Source organism: Salvelinus alpinus, chromosome 3, assembly GCF_045679555.1.
Source record: "Salvelinus alpinus chromosome 3, SLU_Salpinus.1, whole genome shotgun sequence".
Taxonomy (NCBI): Eukaryota; Metazoa; Chordata; class Actinopteri; order Salmoniformes; family Salmonidae; genus Salvelinus; species Salvelinus alpinus.
The window spans coordinates 62,446,383-62,461,380 of record NC_092088.1 but is presented as its reverse complement, the minus strand read 5'-3'; the positions used below and the strand labels follow the sequence as shown (position 1 = coordinate 62,461,380).

General features: G+C 43.2%; 1 protein-coding gene across 2 annotated transcripts in view; it reads left to right on the top strand.

Moving 5' to 3' along the window:
- The window catches only part of LOC139571089 (golgin subfamily A member 7B-like), a 44,106-nt gene that overhangs the window by 12,872 nt on the left and 16,236 nt on the right, over positions 1-14,998 (top strand). The window contains exons 2-3 of one of the 2 annotated variants that reach the window (XM_071393624.1): positions 5,282-5,407; positions 5,858-6,010. In XM_071393624.1, the coding sequence (XP_071249725.1) occupies positions 5,282-5,407; positions 5,858-6,010 (279 nt within the window). Of the gene's footprint in view, positions 1-5,281; positions 5,408-5,857; positions 6,011-8,278; positions 9,172-14,998 lie in introns of those variants that run through there. The other variant, XM_071393625.1, reaches the window with a different exon arrangement.

The window sequence follows — 14,998 nt, the reverse complement described above, 5'->3', positions numbered from 1 at the left end:
CCTGCCTGTTTTAGATGAAAGTGGTGAAATGGGAGGTTCCAGTAGGAAGACCAACTACTGTAGCTCTCACAGTCACACGTCAGAATTAGACGTTCATCCATGTTTCTCAAACCTCAAACGTCAAATTTCGAAGTGTTTAGGGTTAGGTTTAGGCGTTAACTTCTTAGTGATCCCTTCGCGCGCCATTAACGGGATTGATTTGACAACACCCAGTGAAATAGCAGTGCGCCAAATTCAAAAACAGAAATACTTATTATAATAATTCATGAATCATACAAGTGTTATACATCGGTTTAAAAATGAACTTCTTGTTAATCCAGCCACAGTGTCAGATTTCAAAAAGGCTTTACGGCGAAAGCAAACCATGCTATTATCTGAGGACAGCACATCATCAAACAAACACATGAAAATCACATTTCAACCCGCCAGGCGCGACACAAAAGTCAGAAATAATGATATAATTAATTCCTTACCTTTGAAGATCTTCTTCTGTTGGCACTCCAATATGTCCATTAAACATCACAAATGGTCCTTTTGTTCGATAAATTCTGTCGTTATATCTCCAAAATGTTCATTTATTTGGCGCGTTTGATCCAGAAAAACAGTGGTTCCAACTCGCGCAACATGACTACAAAGTATCTAGTATAGTTACCTGTAAACTTGATCCAAACATTTCAAACAACTGTCCTAATCCAACTTTAGGTATTTTTAAACGTAAATAATCGATAAAATTTAAGATGGGATAAACTGTCTTCAATACCGGACGAAAACAAAGTGGAGCGAGCTTTCAGGTCGTGCGCCCCAACCACAACAGTACACTAGACTCAACCCTCGTTATGAACAGCCCTACTTCTTCATTTCTCAAAGGAAAAACATCAACCAATTTCTAAAGACTATTGACATCTAGTGGAAGCGATGGGAACTGCAAGCAAGTGCCTTAGAAATCTAGATCCACATAGAAACCTCATTGAAAAGAGAGTGACCTCAAAAAATAATTTTCCTGGATGGTTTGTCCTCGGGGTTTCGCCTGCCAAATATGTTCTGTTATACTCACAGACATAATTTTAACAGTTTTAGAAAATTTAGAGTTTTACCAATTATAATCATATCCTAGCTTCTGGGCCTGAGTAGCATGCAGTTTACTTTGGGCACACTTTTCATCCGGACGTTAAAATAGTGACCCCTAGCCTTAAGAAGTTTTAACTTCAAAATTTTAAGGGCAGGCACTCATTACGAATGGTTAAGGTAAGGGTTAAGGTTTGGGATAGCTTTAAAACAAAAATCTGCGTATGTCCTTCAAATGTTGATATTTGGATGCGTTGACAATCAAACATAATTCAATATCCAGTTTAAAAATATAGAATTTGCGATGTCATCAACAGCTATTGTTTCCATTCAACCCATGGTTCAACTAAAAATAGACAGTATATATATGCCTAGGGTTTCAAGCTTCGGTTGATTTAAAATGTAATCTTCAAGTTAATAATTTATATGTTGGATTCACGTCTCCATCTCAACCAAAAATCTGAATTAAAGAATGGGACTAAATCAAATCAATTCCAACTTTAAATGCACTTTTAAAGTTTGATTTGATTTAGTCCTATTATTTAACTTAGATGGAGACGTGAATTATGAATTATGGATGGAGACGTGAATTAAATAAATTATTAACTTGAAAATTACATTTTAAATCAACCAAAGCGTGAAACCCTGGGCCTACTGTATATGTATTGTCTATTTGTAGTTGAACCCTGGGTTGAATTGAAACAATAGCTGTTGATGACATCGCAAATGCTATATAGGCCTAAATAGTATAATTTATGAAATATTACTTATAAAGTATGGTTATATTTAATTTGTTCTGTTAAACTTACCCTTTGGGATGTCTTCGATAGCAACAGTGAATGTAAGATTTGACGTTCTTTCAAGGTACAATTTCAGTATATTTTATACAAGGTTGGTCTATGTTGAAAATTGGTTACCATGATGACATAATCCTTCAAAACAACAGTTTACATTACTAACTTTGAAACAACGTTGATTCAACCAGTTTGTGCCCAGTGGGGATGTTATTTATCTTCGTGTAGCATAAGATCAATCAATCAATATGCATGCAAAGACACACATTGAAACAATCAATTCTAAAAATCTACTTGTAATAGAGCATGCTGGTAAATATGATGAGGATGGATGTGGTTTTTGAGAGTGTGTGATGATTGTACCTTATATTCAGAATATTGGGTAAAAAAATGTACCATTATACTAGATTATCTGCACATGTACCCTAAAAGGTACCAAACAGTACCATGTGAGATTGTATGTGTACCTCTGAAGGTACATTATGTGTTGTTTGATATTTTTGTAACCCCAGGAACAATACTGTACCCTAACCGTATCCTTATTTCTCAGAGTGTAGAACAGATAGTGAATGTAGAAGCTCAAATGTTCATTCTAAGATCATGTATTTGTATGCTACATCATTGTTGTTAGATTCATTAGCCTTAGCAACTCCCAAAATATTGGCAAGAATCAATATAATCATCAGTCCTTGGCAAAAAAAATACACACAGTAATACTTTGTCAATTATAATATTTAAACGTCAACACTTTGGAATTTAGGTAAAAATAACACACGCTCATGTTAAATTGCTGTCCTTGTGTTCTTCTATGAATATAAACTTTGTGGACCCCCTTGTCTCTGACTCCTCTCCTCACAGAGAGGGTAATAATCCTGTAATATTCACGGGACAAGCTGACTTTGGCTCACTCACCCTCTCCAAACCTGAAGTATATAACTGCGCTCCATTGGCATCCTATTCCCTATATAGAGCACTATTTTAACCCTAGCCCAATGGGACATGGTCAAAAGTAGTGCCCTATAAAGAGAATGAGGTGCCATTTGGGATGCAGCCATTGAATATGTTGGTGTAATATAGTTGACTTCGGCACACTGTTCTGAAGTGGTTCCTCTTAATTTTGTCTATTACTATAATTGTGCTGTTGATTGAGAAGTTATGTAATGGCAGCGATAGCTGAGCATGCACTGTTGTTGAGAGATTTAGTATTGTGTGTGTGAGTGTGTGTGTGCGTGCATGTGTGTGCAGACGCCATTCACTTCCAGCTGCGTTGTCTATTTACGCAATAAGGCCCAAGGGGGTGTGGTATATTGGTGTGGTATATTGGCTAAACTAGGTGGTTCGATCCCTGAATGCTGATTGGCTGACAGACCGTATACCACTGCTATAGTTACGTTGATAACCAGTTTATAATAGCATTAAGGAACCTCGGGTTTGTGGTGTATGGCCAATATACCACGGCTAAGGGCTGTATCCGAGCACTCCGCGTTGTGTCGTGCACATAGCCGTGGTATATTGGCCATATACCACACCCCCTCAGGCCTTATTGCTTAAATATACCACAGATAAGGCTTGTTCTTCAGCACGGCACGAAGCAGAGTGCCTGGAAATAGTCCTTACCCGTGGTATATTGGCATGTACCACAAACCCCCGAGGTGCCTTATTGCTATTATAAACTGGTTACCTACATCTGTTACACTTGGGAGCAAATTCCAAACGCCTGAAGGTACCACGTTCATCTGTACAAACAATAGTACGCAAGTATAAACACTATGGGACCACACAGCTGTCATACCACTCAGGAAGGTGACACGTTCTGTCTCCTAGAGATGAACGTACTTTGGTGCAAAAAGTGCAAATCAATCCCAGAACAACAGCAAAGGACCTTGTGAAGATGCTGGAGGAAACAGGTACAAAAGTATCTATATCCACAGTAAAACACGTCCTATATCGACATAACCTGAAAGGCTGCTCAGCAAGGAAGAAGCCACTGCTCCAAAACTGCCATAAAAAAGCCAGACTACAGTTTGCAACTGCACATGGGGACAAAGATTGTACTTTTTGGAGAAATGTCCTCTGGTCTGATGAAACAAAAATAGAACTGTTTGGCCATAATGACCATTGTTATGTTTGGTGGAAAAAGGGGGCGCTTGCAAGCCGAGGAACACCATCCCAACCGTGAAGCACAGGGGTGGCAGCATCATGTTGTGGGGGTGCTTTGCTGCAGGAGGTACTGGTGCACTTCACAAAATAGATGGCATCATGAGAAGGGAAAATGATGTGGATATATTGAAGCAACATCTCAAGACATCAGTCAGGAAGTTAAAGCTTGGTCGCAAATGGGTCTTCCAAATGGACAATGACCCCAAGCATACTTCCAAAGTTGTGGCAAAATGGCTTAAGGACAACAAATTCAAGGTATTGGAGTGGCCATCACAAAGCCCTGACCTCAATCCTATATAAAATGTGTGGGCAGAACTGAAAGAGTGTGTGCGAGCAAGGAGGCCTTACAAACCTGACTCAGTTACAACAGCTCTGTCAGGAGGAATGGGCCAAAATTCACACAACTTATTGTGGGAAGCTTGTGGAAGGCTACCCGAAACGTTTGACCCAAGTTAAACAATTTAAAGGATATGCTACCAAATACTAATTGAGTGTATGTAAACTTCTGACCCACTGGGAATGTGATGAAGAAACAAAAGTTTAAATAAATAATTCTCTCTACTATTATTCTGACATTTCACATTCTTAAAATAAAGTGGTGATCCTAACTGACCTAAGACAGGGAATGTTTCTATGATAAAATGTCAGGAATTGTGAAAAACTGAGTTTAAATGTATTTGGCTAAGGTGTATATAGACTTCAACTGTACATAAATAGAACAGTAAACAATAATTTCTGTGTCATCCCCGTGGTATATTGTCTGATATATACAGGGCTGACATGCTATTTAAGCCAATGAGCATCCAGGAACCAAACTACCCAGTTTATAATATAAAATACCACACAGCTCAGTGAAACTGCCGTAGAAATGTGATATACCAATCCTTCTTCCAATACAGTAAGTATGCTTGACTCTACTGGTTGGCTTCAGTTCTTTGTGCTTCAGAGACATTCTTTTACCCACCTATTTTCATTCAGTGGCTGAAGGGCAGTATAAGACCGACCTAAAATTGCAGTATTTTCTCAATTTCAATTTGTGTCAGTTTGTTTTGGCTCCTTGATCCTTGACAATCTCTGATCCTCCCCTTCCTCCTGTCTCTCCCATCTTCTCTTTCTCCCCTCCCTCTGTATCTCCCATGTCTTTCTTTCTCCCCTCTCTCTGTATCTCCCTCCTCACTCTTCCTCACCCCTTTTCTTTTCCGACACCCCCCCCCCCCTCTCTTCCATATCTCTCGTTCTACTCTCTCTCTCTTCCTCCACAGTTCCATAACCTTCAGGAGTTGAGGCAGAGTCCGTCTCTAGCCACCAAGGTGTTCATCCAGAGAGACTACAGCGAAGGAACCATCTGCCGCTTCCAGACCAAATTCCCCTCCGAGCTGGGCAGCAGGGTGAGCACACACACAAGCACACAGGCAGGTACACGAAGGAGACAGACACAGACATATGACTTCACTTTGTTTTCACATTCCTAGAATTGGAGCCTTTCAAGGTTCTTTTGTCCATCCTTGAATGCCACAAGTGACGCATGTATTTCTAAATCGATAGAATAAAGGGTATTTTGGGAGAACAGAATGTGCCTGGTGGTTTGTGTGTTTGTGTGTGCTTGTGTGTGTGTGTTTGTCCTTCTGTGGTGGTGGAAGAACAGCTTGTGTATCATGGCTCAGGTGTCACATAAAAGCCTCACGCTGGTATACATATGGCGTGGGCGTGTATGTGCGTGTGTGTGTGTATGTTTGTGTTGCAGTCTTCTGACAGATGGAGCATTCACTCTAATAGTGTTGATTTGCTAACTGTGTGTGTGTGCGCCTACGTGCATGTGTGTGTGTGTGTGTGTGTAGATCGAGCGGATGCTGTTCGAGGACACAGTAAAGACGTTGAACACCTACTATGCGGAGGCAGAGAAGGTCGGAGGCCAGTCCTACATGGAGGGATGTCTGGCATGCGCTACAGCCTACTTCATCTTCCTCTGTATGGAGACACGCTATGAAAAGGTACCAAACACACACACACACACATACACACCAGACATAGACATACGCAAGAATGGTCCAAAGACACTAAGACAGTCGTGAAGAGGGCACGACAAAGCCTATTCCCCTTCAGGAGACTGAAAAGATTTGGCATGGGTCCTCAGATCCTCAAAAGGTTCTACAGCTGCACCAGCGAGAGCATCCTGACTGGTTGCACCACTGCCTGGTATGGCAACTGCTCGGCCTCCGACCGCAAGGCACTACTGAGGGTAGTGCGTACGGCCCAGTACATCACTGGGGCCAAGTTTCCTTCCATCCAGGACCTCAATACCAGCCGGTGTCAGAGGAAGGCCCTAAAAATTGTCAAAGACTCCAGCCACCCTAGGCATAGACTGTTCTCTTTGCTACTGCACCCCCAAGCCATAAGACTCCTGAACAGCTAATCAAAGGGCCACCCAGACCCCATTTTTACACTGCTGCTACTCTCTGTTTATAATCTATGCATAGTCACGTTAACTCTACCTACATGTACCTAAATTACCTCGACTAACCAGTGCCCCTGCACATTGACTCTGTGCCGGTACCCCCTGTATATACAGTGTCGGAAGTTTACATACACTTACATTGGAGTCATTAAAACTTGTTTTTTAACCAGTCTAACAAATTTCTGGTTAACAAACTATAGCTTTGGCAAGTCGGTTAGGACATCTACTTTGTGCATGACAAAAGTAGTTTGTTTACAGACAGATTGTTTCACTTATCACTGTATCACAATTCCATTGGGTCAGAAGTTTACATACACTAAGTTGACTGTGCCTTTAAACAGCTTGGAAAATTCCAGAAAATTATGTCATGGCTTTAGAAGCTTCTGATAGGGTAATTGACATCATTTGAGTCAAATGGAGGTGTACCTATGGATGTATTTCAAGGCCTACCTTCAAACTCAGTTCCTCTTATCTTGACATCATGGGGAAATCAAAAGAAATCAGCCAGGACCTCAGGAAAAAAATGGTAGACCTCCACAAGTCTGGTTCATCCTTGGGAGCAATTTCCAAATGCCTGAAGGTACCACGTTCATCTGTACAAACAATAGTACGCAAGTATAAACACCATTGGACCACGCAGCCGTCATACCACTCAGGAAGGAGACGCGTTCTGTCTCCTAGAGATGAACGTACTTTGGTGCGAAAAGTGCAAATCAATCCCAGAACAACAGCAAAGGACCTTGTGAAGATGCTGGAGGAAACAGGTACAAAAGTATCTCTATCCACAGTAAAACGAGTCCTATATCGACATAACCTGAAAGGCCACTCATCAAGGAAGAAGCCACTGCTCCAAAACCACCATAAAAAAGCCAGACTACGGTTTGCTACTGCACATGGGAACAAAGATCATACTTTTTGGAGCAATGTCCTCTGGTCTGATGAAACAAAAATAGAACTGTTTGGCCATAATGACCATCGTTATGTTTTGAGGAAAAAGGGGGAGGTTTGCAAGCCGAGGAAGACCATCCCAACCGTGACGCACGGGAGTGGCAGCATCATGTTATGGGACTGGTGCACTTCACAAAATAGCTGGCATCATGAGGGAGGAAAATGATGTGGATATATTGAAGCAACATCTCAAGACATCAGTCAGGAAGTTAAAGCTTGGTTGCAAATGGGTCTTCCAAATGGACAATGACCCCAAGCATACTTCCAGAGTTGTGGCAAAATGGCTTAAGGACAACAAAGGCAAGGTGTTGGAGTGTCCATCACAAAGCCCTGACCTCAATCCCATTGAACATTTGTGGGCAGAAATTTACGAGCAATGATGCCTACAAACCTGACTCAGTTACTGTCACATCTGCTCCTGCTACGCCCTCTGGTGTTAATCCGGTGTCTTCTTGACCTGCAGTTACTTCCTCTGTACACTCTCTCTCTCCCTCTCTGTGTGATTGTGTGGTTGGAGACAGGTGTGCTGGAGTCAGAGCAGAACCCTACCAGCTGCAACTCGTTCCATAATCAAGACCTCTTCAAATACTCAGTCCTGCCTCTTCCACTCTGCCAGATCGTAATCTCTGCTCAGTCAGTTCATGATTCTATCCATTTATGATTATTCAAGATCCTGTTACTCTGCTGTGCCTGTTTCCCTGCCTGACACCGTTTATCCTCTCATTGCAGTTACCGCTCTGTCTCTGGCTCCTGTCTCCTGTTCCACATCTCACCACCCAACTACCTTGCTCTGGATTTTACTCACCACCACTACCTTGGATTCCCCTCAGGACCTGTTTACCCTGTTCTACTCAGCTAACTCCAACCTCAGTCTCCACATCTGTTTTTTCTGCAACTCATCCAAGCTTCCCCGGGTCTGCACTCCATCTCCCAGTGTAACAATAAATATTTTGGTTCATTCATCCCTGTTTCCTCATCTGAGTCTGCTCTTGGGTTCCCCTGTCTCGCTACGCTTAACAGTACGATCTGGCCGAGAGATGAACCCAGCAGACTCCACTACTCTTCACCAAAGTCTTGTTGGTCAAGGCGCCCTATTTGAGCAACATGACCAAGCCCTGAAAGCCCTGCTGGAGAACATCAAGGAGTTTTCACGGAGCCTGTCTGACCTACAGGTCCGAACCTCCGCCCAGAGTTCACAACCAGTCTCAAGTCCCTCTTCTCCGCCCCGAGAGCCTTTTGTTCTGACTCCTGAGCGCTATGATGGTAATCTTGGCGCTTGCAGAGCCTTTCTTGTGCAATGTTCACTAGTATTTGAGCAACAGCACTACTCTTATGCTAGTGAACGAGCCAAGATGTATTTTTTGATTGGCTGCCTTCGTGGAGCAGCTCTTTCCTGGGCCACTGCAGTGTGGGAGAGACAGTCACCTATCTGCTTATCCTAAGGTGGATTCACAGATGAGATGAGGAAGGTCTTCGACCACCCGGTCTGTGGAAAGGATGCCGCTAAACGACTTCTGTTCCTTCGTCAAGGCTCCCAGAGTGTGGCTGAAATGGCATGTGAGTTCCGCACCCTCGCTGCAGAGAGCAGCTGGAATGACGAGGCCCTTCAGGGAGCATTCCGGAACGCACTCACTGAGACCCTCAAAGACGAGTTGGTGTCCAGAGAGGAGCCTGCTGGACTTGATGAACTCATTTTTCTCACTATCCGCATTGACAACCGTCTCCGGGAGCGTCGGAGGGAGAGGGGAGGTAGAGTTGCATGTCAGCTGTTCCGTACGACTGTGTGTACGACTGTGTGATCACAGTTGTGGTTATGTAGCTGCACGCACAATAAACATCAGAAAGAAAAGCAATTTCTTCTAAGGAGGTAGAATAAGCAGAAGAGAAAAACAGGTTGGTCATCATAATAGAAACTACAGACATGCCTGTGGCCCTGCCTGGTCGGGTATTATGCTAAGTCCCATGAAAAAAGTCTGCTTATTGACTAATAAAATTATGATGATTGACGTGACCTTTTTCCATTAGGAAAACCAAAGGAAAGTTGGGGTCTTGGAAAAGAGATGAGCTGGCTGTTTTTACACCCAGCGCTGAGCGATCCTTTTCTTTTGTGAATGCCGAGGAAGGCATATATTGACTTTCGCAGGACCTTTTTAAACCTTCAAAATCAAAGTCTATTTCTAGTGATCAGACAGGTCTTTTTTCCTCTCTTCTGGGAGAGCAAAGAAAGAGAGAAAAGTAGAATTGGAGAGAAAAGAAAAGGAGAGGAACATCTTGATCTGTTCTCAGGTCAGTGCTAATGACATCTTAGCAATTATCTCGTAATGCCAGCGCGAATGTTAGCATTCGTGAATTGTAGGTTATCCTGCGAGCAGGCCTTTCTAATCCTGGAAGGATATTGACCCCATATCGTCAGTAGAGGATGCCTGGTTGTTCTTTAAAAGTAATTTCCTCACCATCTTAAATAAGCATGCCCCTTTCAAAAAATGCAGAACTAAGAACAGATATAGCCCTTGGTTTACTCCAGACCTCACTGCCCTCGACCAGCACAAATGAATCCTGTGGCGTACTGCACTAGCATTGAATTGTTCCCGCGATATGCAACTTTTCAGGGAAGTCAGGAACCAGTCAGTTAGGAAAGCAAAGGCTAGCTTTTTCAAACAGAAATTTGCATCCTGTAGCATTAACTCCAAAAAGTTTTGGGACACTGTAAAGTCCATGGAAAATAAGAGCACCTCCTCCCAGCTGCCCACTGCAATGAGGCTAGGAAACACTGTTACCACCAATAAATCCACGATAATCGAGAATTTCAAGAAGTATTTCTTTACGGCTGGCCATGCTTTCCTCCTGGCTACTCCAACCCCAGCCAACAGCTCCGCACCACCCACAGCAACTTGCCAAGCCTCCCCAGCATCTCATTCACCCAAATCCAGATAGCAGATGTTCTGAAAGAGCTGCAAAACCTGGACCCATAAAAATCAGCTGGGCTAGACAATCTGGACCCTCTCTTTCTAAAACTATCCGCCGCCATTGTTGCAACCCCTATTACCAGTCTGTTCAACTTCTCTTTCGTATCGTCCGAGATCCTAAAGATTGGAAAGCTGACACGGTTATCCCCCTCTTCAAAGGGGGTGACACTCTAGACCCAAACTGTTACAGACCTATATCCATTCTGCCCTTCCTTTCTAAAGTCTTCGAAAGCCAAGATAACTAACAGATCACTGACCATTTCGAATCCCACCATACTTTCTCCAAGGTGCAATCCGGTTTCCGAGCTGGTAACGGGTGCACCTCAGCCACGCTCAAGGTACTAAATGATATCATAACCGCCATCGATAAAAGACAGTACTGTGCAGCCGTCTTCATCGACCTGGCCAAGGCTTTCGACTCTGTCAATCACCGTATTCTTACGGACTCAACAGCGTTGGTTTCTCAAATGACTGCCTCGTCTGGTTCACCAACTACTTCTCAGAGTTCAGTGTGTCAAATCGGAGGGCCTGTTGTCCGGACCTCTGGCGGTCTCTATGGGGGTACCACAGGGTTCAATTCTTGGGCCGGCTCTTTTCTCTGTATATGTCAATGATGTTGCTCTTGCTGCGGGTGATTCCTTGATCCATCTCTACGCAGACGACACCATCCTGTATACATCTGGCCCTTCTTTGGACACTGTGTTAACAAACCTCCAAATGAGCTTCAATGCCATACAACACTCCTTCCGTGGCCTCCAACTGCTCTTAAACGCAAGTAAAACTAAATGCATGCTCTTCAACCGATTGCTGCCCGCACCCGCCCGCCCGACTTGCATCACTACTCTGGACGGTTCTGACTTAGAATATGTGGACAACTACAAATACCTAGGTGTCTGGCTAGACTGTAAACTCTCCTTCCAGACTCATATTAAGCATCTCCAATCCAAAATGAAATCTAGAGTCGGCTTCCTATTTCGCAACAAAGCATCCTTCACTCATGCTTTCAAACATACCCTCGTAAAACTGACTATCCTACCGATCCTCGACTTCGGCGACGTCATTTACAAAATAGCCTCCAACACTCTACTCAGCAAATTGGATGCAGTCTATCACAGTGCCATCCGTTTTGTCACCAAAGCCCCATATACCACCCACCACTGCGACCTGTATGCCCTGTACCCAATGGCTCCAGGTCATCTATAAGTCTTTGCCAGGTAAAGCTCAACCTTATCTCAGCACACTGGTCACCATAACAACACCCACCCGTAGCACGCGATCCAGCAGGTATATCTCACTGGTCATCCCCAAAGCCAACACCTCCTTTGGCCGCCTTCCAGTTCTCTGCTGCCAAGGACTGGAACGAATTGCAAAAATTGCTGAAGTTGGAGACTTACATCTCCCTCACTAACTTTAAGCATCAGCTATCTGAGCAGCTTACCGATCGCTGCAGCTGTACACAGCCCATCTGTAGATAGCCCATCCAACTACCTACCTCATCCCCATATTGTTTTTATTGACTTTTTTGCTCTTTTGCACACCAGTATTTCTACTTGCACGTCATCATCTGCACATCTATCACTCCAGTGTTAATTTGCTAAATTGTATTTACTTCGCTACTATTGGCCTATTTATTGCCTTACCTCCTTACTCCATTTGCACACACTGTGTATAGATTTTTATATTGTGTTATTGATAGTACTTTTGTTTATCCCATGTGTAACTCTGTGTTGCTTTTTGTCGCACTGCTTTGCTTGATCTTGGCCAGGTCGCAGTGGTAAATGAGAACTTGTTCTCAACTGGCCTAGCTGGTTAAATAAAGGTGAAATATATCTTCTTTTTTTTTATTCCATGCTGTTATTGATGTCACGTTAGCGTAGCATCTTAGCGTAGCATCTTCGTTAACATGCTACGCTAACCTAACATCCATCACAGCGGCTGGATTGCTTATGCAGCGCTAGCCGTCCATGCTCCTTTGGACAGTTACAATGCTGATGTGCCATGCTTCTGCTGACTTCAATCTAACCATGTCACAGTTTGATCACGCTCTATGGGGTTTTATATACACTGTGAGACCAAGGTGAGTTGATCAGAGAGGTGGTGTCACACGCACGCACACGCACACACCCACACACACCCACACACACCCCACACACACACAAAAATACAGACGTACTGGTAGCCTTGCGTTTGTGAGGAGCATGGTTATTTGAACTAATTTGACATTGAGAGTGCCAATGCAGCGTCAGTATTGGGTGACACTAAGAACAGTTGGTCTAAAGGCTGGTATCTTATGGGCATGGGAAGTTCACATGAAACACTGAGACATTCTGCCAAAGAGAAAGGGGTAGGGATCACAGGATGGTAGTGTCAGAAATGCCTCACCTCTTCAGAGGTGTGAACTGTGGCATGGTGAAGCATTCAGTTGAATTACAACTGTTCTGACATGCTGCATTTGTCTGTATGGCTAGTTTGCAGTGTGCAAGTGCACAGCAATTGCTGATTCTTGAAGTCAGCAAGTTTTATTGTGACGTCCACCTACAGGTGTTCTATCTTAATTTGATCACTTTGTTACAGCCGGAAATGGAAATTGTTGTATTCAATGTTTAAAAAAGCTTCTCAAGTGTGTAATTTCCACTTTAAAATGTCAGACTTGATATATCCTAACTAAAAATGTATTCACCCCATACAAAAATATACATTTATTATAATATACATGTAATTCACAATTTCTGTTGCTGCATGAATATTTTCCTGCTGTGAGAAACTGGTCAAATTAAGATAGCACGTGTACTAAGGTTTGACTGGTTACCAATACCAGTTTGGAAACCTGCCATTTGACGCAGGGAAATAAACTGAATTGGTTCAATAACCTGAATTAGTTATGATTGTCGGCTGAGAGAACATTGTTTTTTGTAGTTGTTCTGACACGCTACGCGTAATCAGTGTGCTTTGATGAGAAAGATGTTGATCTAGACCGTGGGTAGTCCTGGGAATCTGTCCACTCATACATGCTCACTGGTGTGTGGCCTCTTATCAGCTGGACACACATATACAACACACGCACGCACGCACGCACGCACGCACGCACGCACGCACACACACACACACACACACACACACACACACACACACACACACACACACACACACACACACACACATCCCATGCAAACAATCACACACACATACACACACTCAGCCAAAGGCTCTGTGATAAGGTCTGATTGAGCCTCTGATACACTATGTTGCCTTCAGCTGTCCACTGCTTTTTGTGTGTGTGTGTGTGTGTGTGTGTGTGTGTGTGTGTGTGTGTGTGTGTGTGTGTGTGTGTGTGTGTGTGTGTGTGTGTGTGTGTGTGTGTGTGTGTGTGTGTGTGTGTGTGTGTGTGTGTGTGTGTGTGTGTGTGTGTGTGTGTGTGTGTGTGTGTGTGTGTGTGTGTGTGTGTGTGTGTGTGTGTGTGTGTGTGTGTGTGTGTATGTCATGACATACAGCTGGCACCTGGGTGCCGGTGGGCAAGGACAGCCCTTCCAACCATAACATGGCTTTTGTGTGTGTTCCGTCTAAGCGACTGACAGGCACAAACACAACTGATGAAGGGATTCATCTTTCTCTTGATGCCCCTACGGTCACATGCACACACAAACACACACACGAATTAATCCTCCCCTCAGCTGTGTGTGCATGTGTGTATGTGTGTGTGCTCGTGCGTGCGTGTGTTAGTAGGTCAGACAGAGCAAGACGTTAAGAGATCAAAAAGTCCCAGCATGCCCTTCTTCGCTATCTCTCACACAACTTTCATCTCCGTGTTTCTGTAATGTTCATAAAGGTTCTTTCACTGATACTATGCTGAAGATCACACAGCAAATCAAGACACACAGAATTCATCTCTATGTATGTTTCTGTTTGTTTTTTAAAGCATTTTTGGTTCAAAGCATTTTTGGTTCAAAACAATGCAAAAGTACTGGAAGGGTATCAAGACACACTAGATTCATTGCCATTCAGGTTTGAGCCAAGCAGAAGTGGACTCTGTGCTCTCCTTTCATGTCAGTGTAAGATAATATATTTGTCAGATAAGACATGTGCAACATGGAGATCTCGAGATCATATTGGCCATGTGAGGAAAGTTGTTTATTTATACTAGATTTGATAAAATCTCAGTAAATGACAGATGACTGATGATAAAGATAAAGTACACCCAGCCAGGAATACTGTGTGTGTGGGGGTGTGTGAGCATGTATGTGCATGCATGATCTGTGTGTGTTAACACTAGGACAGCCTGGCCTTTCAGTTTATAAGTACCCACTAGAGAATGTTGCCGGGTGTCCCCTTTAGCATACAGTATGCATCAGATGCATTTCAACCCGCAAGGTGCAGCAAACATACAGTTGAAGTCGGAAGTTTACATACACTTAGGTTGGAGTTATTAAAACGCGTTTTTCAACCACTCCACAAATTTCTTATTAAAAAACTATAGTTTTGGCAAGTCGGGTTAGGACATCTACTTTGTGCATGACACAAGTAATTTTTCCAACAATTGTTTACAGACAGATCATTTCACTTATAAATCACTGTATCACAATTCCAGTGGGTCAGAAGTTTACATACACTAA